The sequence below is a fragment of the Xiphophorus couchianus genome, chromosome 11 (assembly GCF_001444195.1).
Source record: "Xiphophorus couchianus chromosome 11, X_couchianus-1.0, whole genome shotgun sequence".
Lineage (NCBI taxonomy): Eukaryota > Metazoa > Chordata > Actinopteri > Cyprinodontiformes > Poeciliidae > Xiphophorus > Xiphophorus couchianus.
Window position 1 is genome coordinate 22,504,107 of NC_040238.1, and position 26,457 is coordinate 22,530,563.

Genomic DNA, 26,457 nt, shown 5'->3' on the forward strand with positions numbered 1-26,457 from the left:
AGGAGGGAGGAGGGACCACCAAGGAGGGAGGGGAGGGGGAGGGGGAGGGTACGGTGGTGGCTGCTGGCGCTTTATGCAGTTTAGTTCTGCTCAGAGCACCAGCGCAGAGCTCCTTCACAGCCTGCAGGGCTGCCTCTGCAGTTCAGGGGAAATCCTCACATGGAAATAACAGCTGCACGGGGGGGAAGTGGGACAAAAGGTTTTTAGAACAGAAGACAAGAAGAGGAGGCTGGCAAGGTGAGTAAAACCGGATGGGATGACTGTTTCTGTCTCCTGGCAAACAAACTTTGAGGTTCTGCATGTTCTGCTTTTGGAGTTTCTTTAAATATTTTACTACTCCTTAGCTTTGGTTTCTGCTGCAACAATTTACTCCTTTTGCATTTTGTTTCATGTTTGTTCGAATGTTTGTGCTTCAGTTGCCATTTCAGAGTTATTTTTGAATCTTTTTTGGCAACTATAATATTGGTTTGTTTAGCTGTCTGTAAAGTTTACCACACACTGTGTGCGTGCAGGTGCATGAGTGTGTCATGTGTAATTCTTGTATTTTATGAGTGCGACAGTCGATTGAAGCTAAGCAGGCTACCAGGATGTTTTACAGTTGCTATTAATAACCTTATTCTGTGGGAAAAAAAAAAATTATATTTCTGTTTCTTTCCAAAAGGACATCTCATCCCTTGACCCCACCTGATGATCCCACGATTCCCTGACACTGGTTCTTCTTGCAGCAGAGGTCGCGTGCCACATTACGGCGGGGTCATTTTTGACATCTTCAGATACCTTGGTGTAAACCCGCCCTGTCCGCCCCTGCCTCAACCCCCACAATGGCTGGCTGTACCAGCCGCTGCAGGCAGGGGGTGCAAAAGCTAATTCAGTCCCTGCAGAGACTGGTCTCAGGAACCCTCACTAAAGGTATGGGGGCTTTTGGCTTATGCACTTCCAAATTTCTCAATGTTTTGTGTATGCAGGCCGTCTTATTCAGTGGTCTTCTATCTATTAGCAGCATCTGGTGTCACTCTTGCTTTTATTAAGCCACTTTCTACCAGTTGACAGTTTGGACCTGGTTTATCTTATGGTGCTGGTGGAGGCTTGTGACCAGTTTACCACACTAGAAGCTGTTATTCCTCAACAGCTGTGGGTGTCTTCTAATAGCATCTGTTTCGTATCACCTTTTAGCAGGATGATTCTGAAAATTAAAACTGTGATTCAGTTGAGATCAGTGTTTACAGTGTGAGACAAAGGTTAGCTGAAGCAACTACTGGAACACAACACAACGTTTAGGTGCTCAAATGTCAAATTACTAAGACAATTCATATTACTATATTACTTTAAAATGTTTCACGTGTCATTTATAAGAGTATAAAGTGCAGGATTGCATCTTACCTAATTGTTTGCTTTGCATAGCCCACAGAAAGCTTTGCTCAAACTTTTTGGCCAAACTTACAAAAAATGTTCAGGCTGTCCAAGCTAGTGGTGAGCTCATGCCCTGAAAGTTGAGTTGAAAGTTGATGTCCAGGAATGACGTCCTTCCAGTTTGACTGAGCTTGGTGCTTTGCAAAAAAAGAAATTAAGCAAAAAATCTTCACATTGACAAATTTAGGTGCAGAAAACTGAGAAAATACTTGGCAGCATACCAGCAGGGAAAGGTCGAGTGTTTACTCAGAGGGGCTGAATACAAATGCACAATTATGAATCTTCACAATGAAAAGTTTCAAAACCATACATCATTTTCCCTCTACTTTCAGATTATGGATTACTTATGCCATCTGAATATGATAAGTAGTAATCAAGATAAAACTGAGAATTTGAGGTGCTTTGAGAGAAAAAGCAAAAATGAAGCAAAAACCCACAAATTACTCCAACTCAGGCTATGATCCTTAAAAATATGTACAGATTGCAAATGAAGTTACTCATTATTAACTTTCTTCTACTTGCCATGCAGCAACTTTAGTATGTGAAATGTCCAGCTCTATACCCACCAAAATGTTTCTCCCTGAGATCCGTCTTTTAGATGTCTGCTGCACAATTTCGCAGGCCAAACAGCTAGGTCACATTAGCGTGCGTCCCTGAGGCAAAAGTCGTGATGTACTCTAAAAGCTACGGCCCCTTTCTTCCTGTGACATCTCATCCCGTAGTTAAAAGTTGCTTTCAGTGTCATTGGGAAAAAAACATAAATGATGAGTCAGAGAGTCATGCTGCTCTGCCCGCTTTCAGGGGAAGACTGTTTGTTCCAACCTGACTTTTAAATTCAGCCTATGCAAATGCATGGCATATTAAATCACTCCAAATCTGCAGGCAGTGCATAATTAAAACCAGCTTCGCCTGGGGGATTATTCCACATATAAACAATAGCGGTGTGCGTTGAATGGAACTTGGTTCTGATAGGACGCTTCCTGCAAAAAACAAATGAGTTGACTGTAATGTTCGCAAACTGGATTTGCATTGTCAACCATGACATTAGATTTTTGATGCAGAAATTACATTTTTTTAAAAATGATGAAAAGAAAAAAGTACTTCACTTTTCTGCAAGACTACAGCCTCCTCACACCTTCAGGGTTTTATGTGAGTGAAGCGGCTTCACATACGCCGAGCCAATTCCAGACCTGGATTTGCGTTAAGGAGCTTAATCATCACTGCTGGAACTGAGTAATTAAATGAAACGGAATGGAATCCAAAATAGCAAAGATTAAAAAAAAAAAAAAAAAAAATGAAGCTTGCAGAAAGATGTTCTGTTTTTATTTGCCAGTAATCCTGTCTCGGTTCTTTAAGCACGAATAGCTGATGAAACAGAGTACCAGTTGTATTGAACATCTACTGCCGTGATGCTGTATCTCTGTTTCAGCGCTTAGTACTGTTTTGTGCATTGTGGTTTCAGCGCGCGATCGACCTCCTCTGGAATAAAGGTAACTTGTGCACTGAGGAGCAAAGGGAGCCTTTCATTATGCTGCTGCATTATTAAATATTCCAGCGCTAATGAAGTGCTTTTACCAAAACTAAGAATACACAAATAGTAACAAAGTGGGCAAAAAAAATGGTCAATTATTTTATCCCATAGTGATACAATTATTGGTTTTGGTTAAAACAGCAGCATTCTATTCATTAATAAATATACATACATATTGGATACTATGTATAATGATTATGTGTACAGTTGAACTATTTAAGTATAGCATAGTTCTGGCTTAACAGTATCAATTTTCAAAATTATGAGAACATATAAAAAAGTATTCAACAGGAACCCTGATATCAGAGAAATTCACACCTTAGTCAAAAATGTAAAGCTCTAAAGCTGAGTCAATATCTCTCTGATAAAGACTTAATCAAATCACAGTGTGTCCTCAGGCCAGTTCTAGAAATGTAGATTCCTATATGCAAAAGTTGGTCTGGCATCTGTGGTAACTTTTGAAATGTGTCTCATAGCAATGAAATTTAATGTATTTATTGTGATTTAAACCAACACAAGGCAGTACAGGACTGGGAAGTGGAAGAAACACATTACAGGGTTCTTCTTAAGTTTTGTCAGAACAAAAATCTGAAAAGTGCGGCATGCATTTTTATTCAGAGCTTTGGCATCTGTCATTTTCAGAACCACCTCTGCTACAGTTATAGCTCTATATTTGTTGTGGTATGTCTCAACCAATATTAAACACCTAAAGACTGACTTTTTTTTGTCACACTTCTTTGAGAAATGATTTGAGGTCAGTCAGATTGGATGGCAAGCATTTGTGAACATCAAATGTTAAGTCTTGCTCTGATTTGAACTCAGACCAGCTTTCCTGATCCACTGTTGAAGATTAAAATCCCAACACCAAGTTTCACAGTACTGAAAATGTGTTCAGGACGATGTTCAGTGTTCATTAGGCTCCAGACATAATTCACGTGGCCATGGAAGTTCAACAAAGTCACATCTAGCTTCAGACTCTTCTTCAACCTTTTGAATTCGTCCCGAAAGTATTGTCTTACTGTAGTAAGAAACATTTAAGTTAAATTTGCAGAGTGCCTAACTAATAGTCGCCCAAACAGCAAATTTCCCCTACCTGAGCGAGCTGTTATGTCTGCAGCTCCTCCAGAGTTACCATGATCCACTTGGCTGAAGAGTTCTGGAAGATCTCTAACTGTTATAACCTAAACGTTCCTTTAAACTCCAAGCAGCTGCATTTCTTTTGTGAATCCACTACAGACAGCTAGACTAAACTTACTACTTGGACTTCTGGAATCAAATACATAGAAGGATGAGGTTGTAAGGTAAAAAAAAAAAAAAACCTGCTAAAGATTAAAGGGATGTGAATAGTTTTGCAAGGCACTGTGATAAATGTTTACCTGATAGATATTCGTATTCTAAATTGAATGATTCATGCAGGCTTGAAACCTCGCTGCGTTTTTTATTGGGGCTTTTGTAAATTTAGGGTTGATGCTCCTTTGCCTGCTCTCACTTTAACGTCGCACAGCTTCATCTCTACGGACTGCAATGGAGCAACAGCACATGGTTACATATGCATGGGAGGAAACAAGAAAACTGCACACACAACACACAACAGCATTCTATTCAGTTTTCAGAGCTATAATGTCTAGTTAAACATGATTGCATCCATGGTGTGTAATTTTTCTTTTTTTTCTTTTGTTCTTGCATGAACTGTGATCTTTGTCTCTCAGTTTTTTTTTTGTTTTTTTTTTTTTAAAAAGAAGCCCTGCTTCCCCATCATGAATATTTATCTTTAGACCTTTAGACGGCAAGCTGAGCTTTCCAGAGCAGAGGCTGATGATATGCCTTAGGCCTGAATCTGACTTGGCACGCATTGTTATTGTTATCTTCCAGGAGATATGCTGCGATTTGTACTCCAGTGTCAAATGTTTTTGAGCAAAAACTTTTGCTCATATAAGCAAAAGTCCATTCAAAATTGAAATTTCTTTTATGAAAACCCTGTCATTGGACTGGAAGAGTGAAAGCTGGTTCCCTCCAAAAACAAAATCCCTCCATATTTAAGGCTCTTTAAATGTGATTTGAGTTCCTAACATCAGATTAATTCATGGATGCACCTTAAAATGTGCCTTACTGATAATAATCAGTGTGTTTCAAATAGAGCATAACTTACCTGCAATGGTGGCACTTTTTTGTCAAATCAAACAGTTCTAAAGTTCCTCAGATTTGATTCAGACTAATTATTTTTGATCTTTTATGCTAAGTGGCCAAAGCGAAATTTTACTTACGTTTCACACAAATGGAAAACAAATTCTTCCGAGCTTCCACCTCACAGAGTACTCCACTTTTGTAGCCCTTAAATACATTTTTTGGTTTACTTTAGATGTCCAGGAGTGCCAAAAAATTACATTTGTTCTCTCCCGGTGCTGCGTAGACATCTTTACAATCTTTTTGGATCATTTTTTTCAGTCTGTCAATTTTTCTCTATGGTCTATTACATTTTCTTGTCCATTACATCACAGCATTTTCTGTGGAACTGCTAAACAAGATCATGGACTTGCGGCTAATCGGTTTGGTGAATCCGCCATGTTATTTCCTCGCAGTAATTTTCAAGTTCAAGTTATGCTGAAATTGTAAGTAGACAAATCAAAATGTTCGCTCTTGTCGTTTATTAGCTCGCAGGAGTCCTTACATCGTCCCCTGGCATCACAACTTGGTTAAACTAAATTTTTCTCTGGAGTTTACCCGCACCAGAGGGGCAATTTGGTTTGAGCGGGGCATTTAAGGATGAGTGCTTCATCAACCCCCGCCAGTATCGAGTGTGATTTTCCAAAAGACTTGGTCTGATTGATGGGTTTATTCGTTCTCTCTAAGCCAACAAGAGACACATTTTCACTTTGGGACAAGTTTTTTTTTTTTTTTTTCTCTAGTTGACAAAATTTGGATTTGAACACAGCCTTTTGAAATTAAACTGCCTTTGTACTTAACATTTGTTTACTGATCCAAAACATTTCAGTGTGACCTGAAGAAGAAGAAGAAGAAGTTTGTAAAGGGGCAAATTCTTCATGTAGCAGTGTTTGTGTCCTTTCCTGACTACTTTGCAGTGATGTTCTAAGTCCCATTGATCTAGTAAAATGAGAAGGATTTGACTGTAACGGCACATTCAAAGGAAGTGAATTTCTTTGAACCCTGCAACTGTTAACCCACATTTTAGTCATTAACAGTGACAGTAAGCTACATGAATAGGGTGACATGTATTTTTTATTAATAACTGCAAAAATCATTAGCTCTTAAAAGAAGTATTTTTTTTTCTTCCTTTTAATATATTCATGTGACATCTTTTCCTCCCTTCACCCACGCACCACCTGCTGCCTCATGTTCTCATTCCCCGGTTAAGTGAAATAACTTTTGGCAAACATGCTGGAATCACGTAGAAATCCACACTCTTTGGCAACACCACTAGTCTTAGCTGATACAAAATTTGGATTTTTCAGAATAGTTCAGAGAAAATCATAAAAATGAACGTGACACACTTGCCAGCCCATGCTGGGCTCACCAGATGAAAAAGAGTTAGAAATAATATTTTTAAGTGCGTACTTTTAAATTTGTGTGGACGGATTCTGATGTACGACACAAACCCATCAGCGGTGGGATCTGTGTCGACCAAACTCTACAGCAGCCTCACCAGCCCTTACTCTGTCCACCCCCAGAAAGACTCTTTTTTTACTAGTTTTTTCACTCCACTTGGCTGTTACAGCAGTGGATTGCAGCCAACAACGTGCAACTTTGCTTTTAATTTTTTACATCACCTCACTACATGCTTTTATGTAACCAACCTCTCCAAGATTTATTTATATCTCTTGCAGATGCATCCTCTCTGTGTCTGTGTTTCAGAATTTTTGCTTTAGCTCCAGGTTTTCTTTCTTATTGTTTAAGTTAAACAATTCTCTTTGTGTAGTTGTTGCACACACAGAATGGTGACTGTTGGGTTATGTGTAGTACCTCATACTACTTGTATGTTTGGCATGAGTGTTTTTTTTTGGGGGGGGGGGGATTGTCTCTGGCAGATTCTTGCTCATTTGTATATTTATTTTGACGTTGGTTCATCTCCAGTTGGTGGATTCTGCTGCCATCTGTTGTTCATTAACTAACATTACATAACAGAAACTCTTTCTCTAACTGAAAATCAGATCCTTCACTAAAACCCTGAAAGTAAAACAACATTTTTATTTATTTATTTTTTTGTAATATTTTATTCAGCTATTTTATTCTACAGAACCAATGGAGAGACACAATGACCCACATAGAGATACGTGCAGAGGGGGAATTAAGCGTAGATTATTCTAAGTAAGCCAGAGTGATCCACTGGACAGATGTGTGGTATCTGGAGCATTTTGCAGCCTGTCACACTGCAGCGTGATGAGATGTGTATACTCTCATGTTTTCTGTATTTCCCGAGGTCCACACAACAAATCAACAACTACACAGAAGATGAAATATTTTTTAAAAAAAGCTCAAAAAAAGACAAGAACAGCACCTTAAAGTAATAGGATCTACCAGAATTTACTCTTTGTTCTTTGAGTAAATAGTTTATTTATGTAATTTTCAGTTCAGGAAATAGACATCCATTGTCCTAAAAAAATAAAACTTGTGTGAGCAAAGATTTTTAATCAATAGGGTTTAATATGACAGCACAAACTTTGCAGCTCTTTTGTAAAGGCTTTCCACAAGGTCTAAGGAATGTGAAGATACAATGCACTCCTCCATCACAATTATCAATAATAAAAATGAAAAAAAATGGATTTTAATGAGTTTCACAACTTTGTTTTTAAACAATTAATTAAACCTTCAGTGCTGCTGCAAGCTAACACCAATATCTCTTATGTAAATAGCAGTGAGGGAGTTCAGCTGTACTGACAACTTTGTCCTAAGCTTTGACAGATGGAGAAGGTAATGAAAAAACATGGAAGAAGTATTGGAGGCCTGTTTCCCCGTGACACTGTAAGACCTGACATCTTTAAAGAAGGCAGTAGCATCTGTAAATCTCTTTAAATTAGCAGAGCTGTTACCAAAGGAGGGCATAAAACATTTTTACCACTTTTGGAGCTGCTCTCCTTAGACACGTCCGAACCTGAGGCAACATTCACAGCGCGTCTTTTTTAAAGTGCAATGAGGTTAGTTGTGCTAATTAATAGTCAGCTGGTGTCTGGATCTTTATTGCATCTTAAATTTGTTCTTGCTGCTGTTTGTCGTGGATATAAACATGCATTAATTGCACTGCTTGATCGTAAATTGGGGGAACAGATCAAACTACTCCAAGCATAATTCAAACACTGTGACGATTTACTACGCGTCAGAAAATCCTTTAGATATTTTATATATATATATTCTGTCTCATTACAACCTACAAGCCCCAGTGTGATTAACACCTTCATGTGTTTTATTAGGACTTTATGTAATAGTCTAACACAAGATATTGCATAACTGAGAAGTGGTATGAAAAGCATAAATGGTTCTGGATTTTTACAAATGAGAAAAGTGTGGAATTTATTTGTCTTTAGCCCTTTTTCTCAGTTACTTCTAAATAATATCAAATGCATCTCACTTCTTTAGAAGTCGCTTAATTAGGCCTGTTGAGGTTTATAAAAATAATACCTTGTGGATCCCGTCCTGAAACATGTAGTTTAAAGAAAGCAATAGCCAATCCCATTTGCAGTTTCAAGTCAGGAGAAGGGGCAAAGTAGTGGGAAGATTGTTTCGCTTTATGGCCTATTATGTACATTTGTGTTTGAACTTTTGAAACGGGCAGATATAAACATTTTTAGAGGGGTTCTCAGGTATTTGCAGATTTTAGCTTTTTGCAGGTAGCTGTGGTTCTTGGGACCATTGTATGAGAAAATGTAAAAAAAGAGAAGTTGCAGATGCAACTTTTTGTCACATATTGGAGGTATTTATACCTCCAAGAGCTATAAATACTCTTGGAGGTGAATTAATTTCCAAACCTTCATCTATTAGGTTATTACATGATTCTAAAGATGTAATGTTAAGCTACCCTTTGCATTAGCAGTCAGAGATTTTAACGTACCATGTAGGTTGGAATCAAATTTGCAGCCGTGTTGTGTTTTTGAACATACAATGCTATAAAATAATAAAAAATCTTCCAAAAAAAAAAAAACATGTAATACCAGAATAAAGTATTAAGCAAACACTTAGAAAACAATAACTTCTCAAAAAACTTTTTTTTTTCCTGTTTGAGCCTCTGCAATTCTCTTATAGCAAAAAGAGTAATTTTGTTTAAAAATCAATATATTTTATGATCATTTGTCATTTTCCCTTTAAGGAAATATAATGAATATTCAGCTGAAAATGTATGTAATTTTTACATGTAGTTGTAGCTGTTAATAAAGGACGAATGAAAAGAGAGACAGCCTATTTTATTTTTGAATGGCAAAAAAAAACTGCAAAAGATGTTATATAACTGTGGGAGAGCCATATATATCTGAATAATGAATACCTTTATATTTAATTGATGCAGACGTGTTAAGTTTGTGCCTCAGCTCCACCTCGGTAATCAAAGGGATGGCCCCAATAAAACCACTCAAACAACTGCAAACATCAGCGTAATCATTTCCTTTAAAGGAATAGTGACGAAAAGGTTAAGCCTTAAATTTTAATCTAGCACCAGTAGTCCTTCTTTTCTGCTCTTCAACAAAAATATGATAAAACATAACAACACCATTGGAAAAAAACTGCCCTGCATACATTTTTTTCACCAAGAATTTTTCTTTTCTCTTTAAGCCATCCCCGACACCCACACACTGGCATCCACTCATCCTCAAAAACACACACAAAGAAACACTGCAGGGCTGTAACATTCCCAGTCCGCAGTATTTGGAATATTTAAGAAGTCTTTTGTTTTTTTTCCCTGTTCCACATTGAGCCTTGGCTTTCACTTGTGTCCAAACAGCAACCCTAAAATGTCTATTCAAATGTTGGTGTTTGTATTATCAAATGAGTGCTAACGATTTATTGTATGGTACATGGTACTAAATTATACAACGCTATAATGTTTTTTGATACATAAATGTGCATGTGCTGGGTAGTGTGTCTCAGTCCTGCAATGAACTGTCATCCCAGCCTGTGTGTGTTCATGCAGCTTCGCGTTCCTTAAACAAAATGGTTCTGAGTGAATACAGTACCTGAGGAGAAGGTTATGCTATTGTCCAAACAGAGCAAGGATACTCTGCCATCCATGTAGCAACTGTCTGATATTAATGATGGTTAACATATAAAAAGCAATAAAACTGTTCCAATTTTAACATAGCGTCTTAGGTTTATGTAACCTTCAATAACAATTAAAGTTCATTACTGGAATATAATCGAATTGAGACTCATCGAGTGTGGCGTCCAGCAGAGACCAGAGAGGCTGTTAAGTTTATGAGTTGCGTTTTGAGTGATTACATTGATCGTTTTACCAGTCCCGCCCAGGTTTAATTACTACCCCACCCGCAGAATCAACAAACTGTCACTTTCTAACAAAGTGACGTTTTCTCAATTTTTTTTTTTTTTTTATGCAGCTACTTCAGGGAGTTCAAGAACAAAACATTTTACTTCGGTCAGGTGTTTAAAGTTTTGCAAAGGCATTTCTAAGGCGTTCGGACTCCAGTAAACCACCGTGAGAACTATTATCTACAAATGGGGAAAAAAAAAAAACATGGAACAGTGGAGGAACCTCTAGGGATTGGCCAGCATACCAAACATACTGCAAGAGCACACTGGAGACTTAAGAGGTCAAGCAAAAAGCCAGAACATCAGCGAAATCACAGCAGGTGTCACTTGCGTCAGTAGAGGTCAGGGTTCAAGAATCAACGATAAGAAAGAGACAAAGCAAAAGTGGCAACATGGGAAAATTCCAACCTGAAAACCACTGCTAACTACACTGAACGCCAAGGCCCATCTCACATTTGCCAAAAAATATTTTAATGATCCTGAAATCTTCTGTTGTAAATGTTTTCTAGGCTGACAAAAGAGGAATAAAATAAATAAATTAATTAATAAAAGAAACTTGTAAGTCCTGATATATGTGGTATAAAATGAACACAGAATCTCATAAGAAGATTCTGTGTTAAACATGAATGATTTGGGGTTCCTTTACTGCTTCAAGACCTGAACGACTTGTCTATAAAATTCTGAACCTTATTTTCAACGAGAAACCCTGAAGAAGATTCAGTTCTTGGTACTTGATCTTAAACTCACATGTAGTTGGTTTATTCATCCCAATAAAGTTGAAACACACCAGCCACTCCACCAAAGTCTGGATTTGAATTTGGCTGATAAACTCTTCGATTACCTAGCCAAAGCTTTTCCAGTGGTGTAAAAAAAAAAAATACAATTTCGTAATGCAAATGTGCTTTATGTCAGTTGTTGCTGCGGAGGGTGGCAAAGCTACATATTAGGTTAACAGGGCAATTACTTTTTCATTCAGGTCCTTATTGGTTTGAATGGCTGTATGCTCATTTGAAATCATTTCAAGTATACATTTTGTACTTCCTCTTGTTGTTTTTGTCGGATAATAAGGTTAGTTTGAAGACATGAAACATTTAAATCTAATGAGCAAAAAATAAAACAAAATGACAGCAGAAAAGGTTTAAATAAACATTTTACCAGTTGAAATGTGTGACTTCTGAACATTTGTTTACATAAATGGTTTTCTATGTACTTTTCTTAACCAACGGTTATAAAAGGAAGCAAGTATTTTTATTTTAAAGTTGATTAGTTTACTTGTTCAGACCAACTGTCTACCTATAATTAGTTCCTGAACTTACAAAAGTGAGTCTACACAGAAACCATGTATCTGCAACCTCATTAGGGTTAACTGTGTGCTTTATGGAGCAAAGTGTCAACTTTAGCCAGCACTGAATGGAAGTCAGCCTTAATATCAGAGTTTGAGTGTGCAGCTTTTCAGAAGGAAAACAAAACAAAACAAAAACATTCAGGTATCATTACCATCAGAAAAAAAAAAGATCGGACAGGTAAAAGGAATTAATAAAAGCAAAAGTGACGGGGGTTTTCAAACACCAACTTCTCTCCTGTCAGCTGGCGTTATCTGGGAGTTCATCGCTTTGCAATGAGACGAGTGCATGAAGATGCAGCCTGGAAAGAAAACATGAAAAAGGAGGGAGGAGGGGGTGCAAGCCTGACAGATGAGTGGAGTGAAAGCACAGCACAGAGGGAGGGGCGTAGAACGGCTGGAGCGAGCTCGTTGGTGAAGAGTGGGGTAGAGGGATGGAGGCAGAAGTGTGGGGAGGGGGGGCAACAGAAAAATCAAGAGAGTCCGCTCAAACCGGAGGCAGAAGTGAAAGCTTCTGAGGAGACGCGAGAGTGGGGTAAAAGCCCTGAGAGAGAGGGAGAGTGAGAGAAAGCAAACCTGTGGAGGAAGCCAGAGACAGGACGACAAGCTGATAAAATATAGTGGACTGATAACTCTGAGGGGGCTTTTTGGCTAAGCAGGTTTTCACAGTGACAACATGGGAGCAGTGGTGGGCACTTTGACCATGCAAACCAAACAGAGAAGACCATCAAGAGGTACGTCAAGACTTATCTGAGAGACACTATGAGATGCCTAGAAGTCATTTTAGGCACGTTGGTTTAATGTGTGTTTGCTTGAATTGCTGTGAGACTGGACATAGTTGTGTGTCAGCAAAACCGCTTACCTATGTTTATGTAAAAATGTTGAACAATTGGATTTAATTTTCATGTGTTTTGCACAGGAAAGCATGTGTAATACGATTATTTGTTTAAAGAAACAGGTGTAGTCAGGGAGTAACACTGGCTGCAGAAGTGCAACGGTTAAAGTGATTGAAGTCTTTGACTGATGTAGAGTTGTGGTAATGACGGTGCTGATGAGTCTACAGGATGCCGAGATGTCCTTGACAAGCAGAACACACACACACACACACACACTCACGCCCCCTCCCTGACTCTGTGATTCTGCGTGTGTTCCTGCCAGTCAAACGTGTCAGCGAGTGTGTGCGAGCGAACGAGAAACGCGCCACGGAGCAAATGAGAGTTCAGGCGTGCAAATTAACAGGCAGCTCACATATCGTACCTCTTCCTGGCCTTATGCTTGAGAAGCCAGTTGTCATGGAGACTGGGTTGTAAAAAGGCACAAAGGAGAGTGCAAACACAGAAGCCCCACCAACAATGACGCTCGCAGAGCCGATCTAGGTTAAAATAAGGGGGGGATTAGAAGGGCATTGAGAGCAAAAGCAAATGAGAAACCTCACAAGAAGAGGGTTTTGTTTTATGATGTCATTTTATCCTGTTTTGAGATCTCCAAAAACATTCTTGCACACCAGATCAGGTTGTTTCTCTGACTAAAGTACTCAGTTTAAAAAAGTGTGTCGTGTCCGCTTTTACCGAGTTGTGGGAGATAAGATTAGACAGATAAGACTTCAATCCCCCGCATGAGAAATAGCCAATGTAGGAAACAGGGCACAGACGGATGTTTGTCTCACTTGACACGAATAAAGCCGGTCTACATTTAGTCCAACTGGTGGATACATCTGTGGTATTAAATTTGCCAGAAATCAGAACACAATTTGTAAAAAAAAAAAAAAAAAGAAAATAATAAAAAAATGTACTGTTAATAATCAGGGCAGATATTTAGCAACAGAACATTTGAAACACTTTTAAAGGAAGTTATTTAACTAATTTAAAGGACGTACATTACCATTTTTACAACTTTTTCTTTTTTAATTCTGCTCTTATTATTATTTTACATGTCCAAAATTGGAGAAATAGGCAGAAAAACTGCAAATGTAAAAAAAAATAGGGACCTGAGAACATATCCAAAAGTTGATGTCAAGAAATTATCTAATTTATGGAGTGTTGATTAAGGGCATCAATGCGCAGCATTTTTGACACCCAAGGCAAAAAGTAATAATTTGCCGTTTTTATATGAACTCATAAAACAAGAAACATATGTGGTGATTTATTAGTCAGGAGAGCAGTGGCATGGAGACCTAACAAGCCGGGCTCCTACCCAAAAATAAAAAAGCTCTCTGTGACAACCTTAGTTTACAGAAACTCTAAATTCTTCAGGCATTACAGCTAGACATTGCAATTCCATGAGATTCCAAAGTTGCTGCCGTTGCCAGTGGGCATTAGTGATCCCGTTTTAGCAACTTTGCCATTAGTACAGCCTACATTATGCTACCACAACACTAGTCAAACATTTGTCTGTGTAACTGAACCGTGTGGGATTAACTATAGAAATGTAACGTAGATCTCAAAACATTATTCCCACTCTGTCTACAATTTATTTTCTCATCACAATATGTCATTTGGCCCTAAAAAGTTTCTTCAAGTTAATGCTGTTCAAGTTGTGTTTGTACAAGCCAATTGGCTCAGACAGTTATTGTCGTGTACTTTACAGGAGGAATGTTTAAAGAGTGTGTAACTGATTTATTCAATATCAAGATCTGCATTCATCTGCCAAGTAAAACCGAGTTATGCTAAAATAAGTAAACCATATTTTTCCGAATGTCAAAGAAATGTCAAAAACCGGCTTTTCCGGTTATGTGAAAGGGAATGAGCTTCCAAACGTAAAACCCGAAACGCAACATCAGATTCTTTTGTTTTTGGAAATCTCAAATCTTCAATAAATAACGATGGGCTGTGTTTTGTTGCTAAGAAACGAAGTAAAGTTGCGCAAGTAAGCGTGAAAGAGTAGCGGCAAAAGCTGTGAGATCGCAAACTTAATGCAAAGTTTGGGTATCGGAGCGACTGGTGGCATCCACTTCCTGATATGTTCTTAGCTTAGTGGTTTCTGTTCTGTATATAAAGGATTACCTGAAGAATGAACACACAGCATGCAGTGGCGCTCTGTTTTGAGCTGGAAAACGAAGAGGGGAAACCCGCAGCCGCAGTCTGGGCGCAGTGAGGATTGCCATGATGACGATGGCGGATCGATCATTCTTATTAGCAACTGACAAAGAGTATCAGAGACTGAGAATACGATGAGATCCTGGCAGTTTGAGAGGCAGCTACTCAGAGATCCAAGCAGGGGAATGATGGCGCTGCGCAGCTGCAAGGAGTCGATCACTACGGGGTGAGGCAGAGCCACTCCCCCAGCAGCTAGTAGTAAACAGCTTACAGCCACGGCTAACTCCGGGAGCCAAGGTAGAAAAACCTTTTCCCTATAGTCCAAAATACTTGTTTTTTACTCCAAAACGCAGCCACAGTATGTTCAAAAGAAAAACATAAGGGGAATCATTTGCATATTTAGAGTCTACATAGTCTAATAATCTCCCCACTCAGCTCCTGGATCACTGTAAAAACTTTGAGTTTTGTGTCAAATCCACATGAATTAAATTCATTCATCAAAGAAATAAATTTTCTCACTGCATCTTTGATTCATTTTGTCCAGCTGTAGACTGTTAGCCTCTGTCCAATCAGTCAGGTATTGTGTAGTTGGTGCTTTTAATCAGTTTTCAGTTGATTAAATCCAAGTCTATGGAAGACAAAATGTCACTAAAATCACTCTGTGCTTTTAAAATCTTTCAGAAAATCGTAAAAGTGCATCGAATCGTATCGAATTGTATTGTTTGCCAAATATCATGATACATATTGTATCGTGGATCGTATCGTGAGATTATTGTATCGTTACATCCCTAGATTCTATATGCATGAGAACTAGTCATGTAGTCTGGCTGCTAACTCAAGCTATCCGTGCTAACTGTAGAGCCAACAGTGTTTTCCTTTTCCCTCGGCTTTGACAAGTTTCCTTGTTTAACAATCCTGGAACAAATATTCTTCCCAGTGGAGTGCTTATTTTTATAAACTGAATATTGCTACATATGCTTGTACAAATATATTCAAAATAAGAATGTTACACATTGCAATATATAAAAAAAATTCTTTGTTCTTCTTACCTTCTATCTCTGTGATCATCTTAAGATTTGCAATCATTAATATGAGAATATTTTGGATTAGGAAAGCCTGTCACAGAGTGTAATTTCACACCATAATAATGGGCTAAATGAGGTTAAAATATCAGCAACAACTTTAGCCATGAAGGCAGAGGCAACCAGGATGAAGTGCAAACAGTACTATGATGTTCTAGACAACTTACACATAATCAGCAACCTAAAACATAAGGTTCAATATTGCTTGCATTGAACTAAATGAATGCATGAACCCTTTAAATTTTGCGAGAGAGATTGTAAATAACAGGAACTAGGGCATACAATAAAACATCACCAAATGAAGCAAAAAATAAAAGTCCAGATAAAGCCAAGAAGCCATGTTATGGGCAACAAAAGACAATGTCCTACAAGTCAAATCCAAAGATTAAAAAGCAGAAAAAGTGGCAGCAATATATATTTTGAAGAGTTGATTAGGTTTAGACATGATATTTGTCTTACTTCATTCTCTTAAAAATTAACTACAGAAGTTGATTCCGCATGCTGGCTCAGGAATGACTCCATGTTGGGATACCAGCTCAGGGTATATTGCAGTGCAGTTGAAAATGAGCGATTGCTGGCAATAACTGGAAGGCTAAAGTCAATAACAAGGAGGCTGGAACAATGTTTGTTATGGTAGCACAGTCAGTCCTGCTGCCTCCTGTGTCTAAACCTACTTTATTTTGACACTTTTTCAGTAGCTGACTTCAGTCTGTGCTTGGTTCAAAGAGCAGAAGGTGGTTTGGTTCAGGTATCAATGATTAAATGGATGAGTTTATGAAAACATTATCAGGTCCTAAACACACTCTTAGCATCTACTGTAGAAAGTTCTTTTTGCTTTTTTGCAAATGCTAAATCTACTAAAGTATTTTATAGTGAATTATTTTATTTTTCCTGCTCATCAATTTATTAACCAAGTAGCATTCTCATGAAGCAAATTGTACAATAAAAAATTATTGTACAATTTGTGGTTCAGATTTGCTGATTCACCTATTCACAGATTTGTCTGTTGAACATAGCTGGAAATATAAGGGTATATTTGTAATTTGTACCACTAAAATAGGCGGTTATGAAAGTTTTCAGAGGAGTTCTCAAGTGAGATTAAATTTTTAACCAAAATATGCCAGAAATGTGAATGATCCATATGTAGGTGATCAGCTACATATGCTGTATTGTTTGACACAGGAGGTTTTGCTGATGTGCCGTCAGCTTGAGTTGTAAGCTAAAGTCGCTCTTGTTGATATTCTCTCACTTGGTGTTGAAAATAAATGGAGTCCATTTATTTCTCCGAACATCTTACTCAAATGCTTTTTCAAGTTTTAATTTCTGCTTCCTTTTAACTTCAATCAAAGTTATATTGTTTCATCTCGTGGCCCTTAAAATGTTTGTCTCTTTCTGACTCGAAGATGGTGACTAAACGTGGGAAATATTTGCACAGTTCTGGAAAAAATTATGCTGCCATTCTGAAATCCTGAAATCACAGCAGGGTGTGCCATTAACAACATAACAGAATTGATATCCACCTCTAATTATCATCATCCTGCCAGCATATAGCGCTTCCGTCCCAGTGGAGGCTGATGAGGCTTCATGTATCAAGCAGCTGTTTTACCGTTAATATATTTTAAAAATCCCTTTTTGGAAATCAACACAGTTAATGTTGGGAAAATGTTAACATAATCTCTCTGCTTGCATTTTGCACTATTAAACAGGAGAAGATGGAGAAGATGATCTGATCTGCTGTTAGGCGCCTCCCTGGGCAGGGTTTTTTTTCTGAAATCAGTGCCTTATTTTTTGTCGTTTAATAAACATCTTTACTCTTGTCAAACACGTCCTGTTTCCTATTCCAGCATGTGTTGTTCTCCCTGACTCCTCATCTTTTATCCCTCACCCTCCGCCTGTCTTCTCTCACCAGCGTAGTGCTGCAGCCGCCCTCTAATCAGTACCTCTGTTTCCTGTTTCTTTCTCACACCCCCGTTACATTTCATCTGCTTCATCTGCCGTAAATCAAAGCTTCCCTGACAGCCGGTTCATAGGTGCGTCGACACCTTTGTTGTTTTGTTGTGTTGTGAGATCGAACAGTCAGTCATAATAGAGGCAAAGGTGCAAGCTGCATTGAAATGCAATCCCTATGACAACAAGAAGCTCTAGGACGGTATAGCTGAGGGAGTCTTCGGGTTGCGAGGAACTGATATTTTGTCCCATCATTATGATTTCATTTTGAAACATTTTAGGAAGGGCAAACATTTAAGCACATTTATTCAGTGTGGGGGAAAATTTACATTCAAATTTATGTTTTTTTTTTATCTATATATAAAATCACTGCCCCATTGATATCCCTCATTATTGTTCATTCGTTCATCCAAATTTATGTATGCTTTCTCATGCTCTCTTCTCTCTCAAAGGTTGTTTATAGGAAGGTTTGTTTATCGAATTTACGTTGGGGGGATTGAGATGGCCATGGAAGAAAGTTTAATTTGGGTCTAATAAATTACTTCTGTGTTTATCTGATTATATATTTTGGTTCATTGGAGAATGTACACGACATAAATACTATCATTGGGGAAAAAGACCCACCGAGAACCAGTTTTCTGTTTTCTAACACACTGCACTCCATTTTTATTTTCAAATCCCCTGGTATTTTTAAAAACCTAATGATGAAATTTACTCAAATACAGTTCTTTGAGTAAGAAACCTATTCTTTCTCGATCCTCCTACACCATACATGCTGTATATAACAGTGGGAATGAGGTGAGGTTTTAAATAATCCAATATTTTTGTCCCATACCAAACCTGTTGCCATAAAATGTAGTCCTACTTTCATACAGCTACTGGGATTTAAAGTCCCAGTAGCATTTAGCAAAAATCTACATGTTTATATTTTAAAAGTAGGAGCGAGAGGCCGGTCCAGTTGTTTTAAACTTTTTAATAATTGCTCTGACTGTAGATGTGACCCACTTTGGACAGCTAGCTGTTTTTGTTTTGCCACTTCCTAAATTACAAATATGAACATAGATCTGCCCTTATTGGTCGTTTCCATCATCCCATGTAATTAAAGGCATTTTGAAGTTGTTAGAACTGCTGCCTTGCATTAGGGAGGCTCTGGATTCAATCTGAAGCATGGGGCTTTTTGCATGACTTTTGCATGTTCCTTTGATAAAGCTAGGTTTATTTTTTTTAATGGGTTACTCAAGCTTCTTCATACAGACCAAAATATGCATGATAGATGAATTTATAGGTGACATGGAGAAAAGCAAATACCTTTCATGTGGTATTTTTCCCCATTCAACATGTCCTCCATTTAAAGGTTGAAATTGTCTGTAAGATCATTTCTAAAGGGTTTTTTCGCATCTTTACAAGAAATGCGAATAAGTGTGGAAGGCATCAACCTGATGCTTTGACTAAACCAGTTGAATTCATAGCTCTGCCTCAATTCAGATTTGAAGTACTGTGAGTATAATTGCCGTTGTTTATTCAAGAACATCTAATATTTCTTTATTTCTGCACTGTGCAACCACAATCCAGTGAAAACTGTGCTGCCGAGATTTATTGCCCTCACCACTTTCTCAGCGGATCTGCATCTGCCAGTGGGTGTTTCCTTCTGGATATTTGCTCACCCTTGTGAACTCATCTGAGATGCCCGTTGCACCATGTTTTGGCTGTGAGCGCTGACCTGTGTCCAGACAGCGCGACAGTGACAAACAGGACCCCGCAGCACCGGCATCTCCTCACATCATTAACCACCATCCATCTCCGGCGCACCCGATACTGAGCACCGCGTTCCCATCAATAAAACGCTTCAACTCCTGTGGGAGCAATCGGTTTATTCATGTGCAAGCAGCTCTTCTTGAATCCTTCATTTTTATTTTTTTTTTCCTCCCTGTTCTGCTTCCCTCTACCTCTGTAAACACGATTTTCTGCAGCGTAATCAGATTTATGATGTTTTCTACCAACTTCACAGTCTCAGTTTTTCTTATTTTGAGTGTCTGAAAAGCTTTAATTTTTTTCAGAGGACCATATGTTTAATAAGCAGGGCACAGGTTTTGAGAGTAATTAATATCTTTGTGGGGGGTTTTTTTGTTTGTTTTTTTTTATTTTTTTTTTCATTTTGCTGCAGATAAAGCAGATGATGAGCTTGAGATGACCATGGTGTGTCACAGGCCAGAGGGTCTCGAGCAACTGGAAGCCCAAACTAACTTCTCCAAGCAGGAGCTGCAGATCCTCTATCGCGGATTTAAGAATGTATTTACACACATCAGATCACTTTGCTTTGATACATAATATATCCTTCCAGGCAAAACTCCAACTGACATTATTATTAAATATTATTTTCCTCCAAAGGAATGTCCCAGTGGAGTCGTAAATGAGGAGACCTTCAAGCACATTTATGCACAGTTTTTCCCTCATGGAGGTAAAAAGTTGTTGACACTGCTTTTTTTTTCCATTTCATTTCTCTTCGGTGTTGGTTTTTATGTACTGTATGCTTAAACATTGATTTTGTGGTTGTTTTTGCAGATGCAAGCATGTACGCACATTATCTTTTCAACGCTTTTGACACAACAAACAATGGATCCATCAAATTTAAGGTAAAACTACAACTGAAAGCAGTTATAATATGTGATAATGTCCTTTGTAACAACTCCATCACGGCACATGTCCCTCCACACATTTCCTTCCCTATACATTACTGGTCGAATGGCTTTGTTTGTACCTCAAGAACAAACCCAGAACTAACAGTTTTCCTGTTAGTATTCAGACTGAACACTTTAAAAATATTAACAAAATGGTCAATACAGTTGGAGGTACATAAACAAAACAGTTCAAGAGGAAGCATTTGGGCTTATAAATTCATTTTAACCGAATGAAAAGTTTCTCATTATGTTGAAAAGTAGTTTATAAGAAATACCTTTCTTCTGTTATTTCCCAACTCCTCGTATTCAGTCTGTATTGAGCATCTTAATGGTCTTTAGTTTCCTTGAATTTCAAACAGAGAATATGTCGTACAGCTACCTTGGCAAAATCCCATCCAAAACAAAAGATACAGAAATTGTCCAATAATAATAATAATAACCCTGAATTACCCTGAATGTTGGTACAAAGTTTTGAGACTTTCCGAAATGACATGAGATAAACTACTCAAAATTATAGTGCCATCTAGTGGTTCATGTTTGTCAAACTGGATAGCCTCTTGTAAGATTGTAACATAGAGTGTGAACCCCGGGAGACTGGGGTTCGATTCCCCGACGGGGAGTGAAATTTGTTTCAGGTCCCTCTTGAAAATGAGATCTAGATCTCAATGGGGTTTACCTGATTAAATAAAGGAATGAAAAATTTAATCTGATCTCTTAATAAGTCTGAGATACATCACTAACCTTTTTAGCTTGCTTGCGATGAAACCTTTTTCACTTATTTTTTACTCACAATATGCAAATCTTTCAGTCATTCGGGTTTGGTTAAAGAAAATTTAGTTCGATGGTTTTACTTTTTTTTTTTTTAAATGTAGCAAAATTATGAAGAAAAGGCAACCTGTCAGGAAAATCGTCCAAATATTGATTTACATCGAGAGTTTTTGTAGAGATAATTTGTGATCCAAAAAATACTACTGCTTTACTACTTACTTTACCTCTGTAGCCTTAGACACCCTACAAAACTGGTAAAAAATAACGTTTTTGTGCCTTATTGCTGTTTCTGCTTGTCCTGCTGGCAGGACTTTGTGGTGGGCTTATCCATTCTGCTGAGAGGAACCCTGAGGGAAAAGCTGGAGTGGACGTTTCATCTTTATGACATCAACAGAGATGGATACATAAACAGAGAGGTGAGACCTCGCTACTTGAGCATTGTGGCTATATTATAATTTAAAATGTTTCTCTCTACACGGCTTGAATTGTGTTCACGCAGGAAATGACGGAGATTGTAAGAGCCATTTACGACATGATGGGCAAGTACACCTACCCTGCTTTAAAGGGAGATGTCCCACAGCAGCATGTGGATGCCTTTTTTCAGGTTTGTTTCCAACATACATCAGCAACATAAAAGAGGCAAGTTGTTACTAGACTCACTGAACAAGGCAAGACTTTTAGCTAAAACTAACTCTTTCACAATGAAGAAAAAAAACAGTTTTAATGATCTTCCTTCTGCCAAAACTTGCTGTTGAATGACTGAAATAAATAGCTCATTTTGTTTAAACTGCATGAGTACATCTTTTCTAAGGCTGAATGTGGCACAAATCAGAGGAGAATAAACAAAGACCAAGTTCAACAAGAGTCTCTATGCTGAAAAAGAAAAACAGCTTGTCAGCCTGACGTAGCCATGAGAAAAGACATTTGTGGACGTCCAGTGTTCTAGAGGGAGGAACTGGACTCATAAACCTATTTTTAAGCTGCTTATTCAACAAGGCTTCTGGATGAGATTTTGCAGTGCTTGACAGTAGTCTGGAACCACCTGCACACATTCTTTATTCTTTGCTTAGTCTTTGCATTTCGTTACACTGTCAGCAAACTTCAATGCAACCTTAAATTACCCCTAATTACCCTTTACTTTCCTACAGAAGATGGATAAGAACAAAGATGGAGTGGTGACTATGGAAGAGTTTATTATTGCCTGCCAAGAGGTACGCATTTTCCAACATCTGTGTGGCATATGCTTAAGAACAATAAGTAAATGCATAATGTAACCTATCCTGTCATCTCTGCTTATATTGTCTTTTCAGTTTGAATTTGTATTTTTCTGATAATTATATATTGCACGGCTTTATGGGAAAGATCAATTTTTCAGCAGTTCTATGTATGCTGGTATAAATGCCCAGTTTTTAAAATTTTTTGTGTGTGTGTCAAAGTTCCAATAATTTGCTGAGCCAGTATTTTGGCTCAGCAAATTATAGTTTAGTTTAGGAAATAAAACTAATTGAGATGTTTGCTAAAAAAAAAGAAAAGAAAAGAAAAAGAACATTGAATGGAAGAATGACTTTATACACATAAGTGTGTCAGTAAAAACTCTTATGTCGGAGAAGTGGCACAACGAACGAGGGTTAAAAAAACACAATCCAACACCCACAACATTTTTAAGAACATGTAAAAGACAAAATGTGTTTTCTTTTTAACCTTTTTTTTACATTAAACATTACTGTGCTTAAATGCTTAAAGAAAACCTGTAGAAAAAATTAAACAAGCAGCTTAATGTAAAGATAACTTCTATAAGAACCCAAATCAGGAGCTGTTTGATGTAGAGGATTACAATAAAATCAATCCAGGTTGTTATCCAAGACAGACTTAACCGTCGCTTAAGTGGCCTTGCTTTGTCAACTTACAGTATGTCATATATTTGTAAATGTTTTCCTATCAGTTACTCAACACACAGTAGTCATCTACTCTAGTTCTTAAAGCAGTGCTGACGGTAAAACTCATTTATCCGCCTTCTATCTCCCTGCAGGATGAAAACATGATGAGATCCATGCAGCTGTTTGAAAACGTGATGTAGGACGGCTTGAAACGAAGAAGACAGGAGCATGGCAAACCAGAGGGCTTTGTGTGTGTGTGTGTGGGCGTGTGTGTGTATGTGTGTTGGAGTGCACATGTGCCGTACATCCAGTCTATCCTCCTGTTTCTGCTCTCGCCAGCTGAGCTCTGGATGCAGCCAGAGCTTCCTGTGATGACACTAATGAGGGGACTGGAGTGGAATGCCCTCAGCCTTCCCGCTGCGTTTGGCCACACAGCAAAGTGATTAATGTGACAGGCGTTGAGCTCCGTCAAACAGATTGGCCGTTTATAGATAAAGATGCTCCGACATTGAAAGGATGCTTTGACCTTTGAAGAAACATGCCTTCCAGAGGTGGACCTATTTTTCATTTTTTGCCATGTGTTGTTTGCTTTTTTCTATCCAGACTTACTTGCATGTGTTTGAGGGGAAAAAAATGTCTTACTTCCTGATACTTGTCAATTTTTTCCTCAAACGTTTGCCATAAGTACATCCGCATTTATTGACTCATACATCCAGTGGTTGGAAGGATTTAAAAATTTAATTTGCAAGTCTCTGAATTTAGTGATGCTACTACATTTGTGTTGACTTGGCTGCTGCTCAGACCTCTCTGTCTTTTGCTTGTTGTTGTTCTGTGAAACGCCTGCATTAGAGAGCTCAGACGTTTAAGGTAGTAAATTATATAGACCTTACATGCTGTGTCAGTTGCCTGTCTTTTGTATTTCAAAAGACTTCATGTTGTCAAAAAAAATCTAATGTGTATGACTTTTAATTGATAGCATTTTTATGAGGTCAAGTCAAAGCAAAGCAAAGCAAAGAAATATATGGAATTTCCAGGGATTACATTATTTAAGCAATAGTTTGGGATTTTCAAAGTTAAGTTGCGATAAAATAGTCATGTGCTCTTAATATTTCAGCTGCTGAAGATAACTCTTTTGACACTTTTGTCGAGTGAGTAGTAGCATTTCCCCTGAGGCTAAAGCTAACGGCTAGTCCTATATCCTTCTACATACTCCAGTTTTCATAAATGTCATAGTGAGAAGTATTTTAATCCTCGTCGCAATTAAACTGATGCAAGAGTTATTTACCAAAGAAACACAAGTAGCCTAGGTTTTGGTGTGTTGCCAACAATCCTCATTATCATAGCATGTACTTATGAATAAACTTGGTTTTCTGGACAGAGCATGAGCTTTAAACTGCCTGCAGTTTAACACTGAATAGAAATCTTTACAAAGGTCCTTTCTGCATTTCTACTCTAAATGACTGCATACTTTCAGTTAAATATCCATGTAATGTAAGAAAGCATTCACAACAAATTACTATATCGTCTTTAGGATTGAAGCAGATTTACAAATCTATATTTCATGAAGAATATTAGAGTTTTATCTACTATGTGGAAGTTAGTTGGCAACTTTCTTTAATAATAATCCAGGTTGGAGGGTGTTGGACCAATTGACTTTTACTGCCTTATAGATTTGTAAAACCAAAAACATCAAAATATTTTATCCAATCTCAAAAACTTCATAGGCCAGGGGAACACAATCTTACAAACCTTTAAACCTTTGTCATGTTTGGACTGGGCTGCATTTCCCAAGAAACAGATTCTTATTTATACAGGCAAAGGAGGATGGACGCTGTACGGCACCAGTGATCTTCCTTTCCGAATCATGTATTGTCCAGTCAGAGTTTGGTAAAGCACCATAAAAAGCAAAAATATTATAGCAGTTTAAGTGAAAAATATTTGACTGATTTCAAAACAGCCTTACTTTTTTATATTTACTCTGAGTGAAAACGCTGACATGTTTGGCTCTCAGCATGTGTTTCACATACATCAGTGTCACACTGCCTCCTAGCTTAGTTTAATGTATTTTAAAAAACTATCTATTTAACTCTTAATACTTACCCAATAGAAATATGGCAATGTTTAGAGGTTCAGACTATATCTGTCAGATAAACCACCATGATGTTTTTGAGATTGGAGTTGTTTATGACGGCCCACTTTAGTCTTGGGCCGTTTTGGAGTAGCTATTAGCTTCAGCCTCTTGGACCATTTTACCTGAATTTACACTGCTTAAAAGACTCCAGAAGAGGTATCTTTTGCAGATCAGAGGACAGATTTTACCTTTAAAATAACCTAACCTCAAAACATCTGTGCTATCCTCTGATATTAATGCAGAGGCCAGCATTTAGATGGTAGTGGATAGCTCATTTTGCTAAGTATAGAAGGGTGAAGGTTGTCAGAAGTCAGATTTAATATCAGCTTTGAAATGATATGTCCTGACATAATGAACACGTGACACTGACCAAAACAACGATTTTACACCTAAAGTACAAACAGAACAGAACATCGATTGTTGCTTTCTGTGAGTTTTTCAGTATTTGAAAGATAATAGAAAACTCACAGGCCTACAGTATTTTAATCACTGAAATATTAACCATTTGCTTTTTAAAGTCAGTGGAGCGGTTCTTTAGAGTGTGCTTCATCTGTGTGACAACCCCTCCCCCGCTGTACAGTATCCTTTGTTGAAACAGTTGCTGTATCATATTAACAGAAGATTCATTTAAAGCCATAAAATAAATATTTAAATTATTTGATTGTTGTATTTTACTTTACTTTGCGTAAGCTAGATATCATAAAATATTCAAACTATTCACATCATTGTGTTGGACAAGGGAATATGCAACGTTCTGCAAAACTCACTGCATAAATGAATAAATGATGAACACCACACAGAGAACTCTGCATTTACAGTAACTAGGATGTGTCCAAAATAAAGCCCAGATACATTTTAGAAATAAGACTTTTCTCCGAATATTAAAATTTGTGCACTCACAAGTAGCAGCTGATTTAGCTTGAGCTATAGCGTCCTCCAGAGTTCTGAACACTCCAAACAAAGATGTGTACAAACGCCTTAAAATAAATGGTTGTTATGGAGACTTGCCACCCGCTGCTCCAGCTCTGTAAGAGTAAGAAATTATATTACCACACTTAACACCCTCCTTCATGTGTGTGGTGGAAAGATAACATGTGCCCTTCTTCCAGTTCCAGTTTTTTCAAGCTGCTGTTTATTTCCTTACTTAAGGAGATTAGCACACATCCAGTTG

At 37.9% G+C, this 26,457-nt stretch overlaps 1 protein-coding gene across 2 annotated transcripts; it reads left to right on the top strand.

Annotated features, from left to right (window-relative positions):
- Positions 1-78: 78 nt before the first annotated feature.
- On the top strand, positions 79-26,292 carry kcnip1b (Kv channel interacting protein 1 b). Of its 2 annotated transcripts, XM_028032124.1 has the most exons (9): positions 79-237; positions 662-909; positions 19,997-20,121; positions 20,221-20,290; positions 20,395-20,465; positions 21,587-21,694; positions 21,778-21,882; positions 22,427-22,489; positions 23,308-26,292. In XM_028032124.1, the coding sequence occupies exons 2-9, from the start codon at positions 822-824 to the stop codon at positions 23,353-23,355; spliced, it is 678 nt and encodes a 225-aa protein (XP_027887925.1). In that variant the 5' UTR covers positions 79-237; positions 662-821; the 3' UTR covers positions 23,356-26,292. The 2 variants fall into 2 exon arrangements, with proteins under 2 accessions (XP_027887925.1, XP_027887926.1); XM_028032125.1 differs by lacking the exons at positions 79-237; positions 662-909 and adding an exon at positions 12,216-12,502.
- The last annotated feature ends 165 nt before the right edge of the window (positions 26,293-26,457 follow it).

Coding starts and splice junctions, on each gene's coding strand:
- kcnip1b (XM_028032124.1), top strand. CDS start 822: ATGGCTGGCTGTACCAGCCGCTGCAGGCAGGGGGTGCAAAAGCTAATT. Junction 20,122..20,220: donor TCTATCGCGGATTTAAGAAT/GTATTTACACAC, acceptor TTTCCTCCAAAG/GAATGTCCCAGTGGAGTCGT. Junction 20,466..21,586: donor ATGGATCCATCAAATTTAAG/GTAAAACTACAA, acceptor TCCTGCTGGCAG/GACTTTGTGGTGGGCTTATC.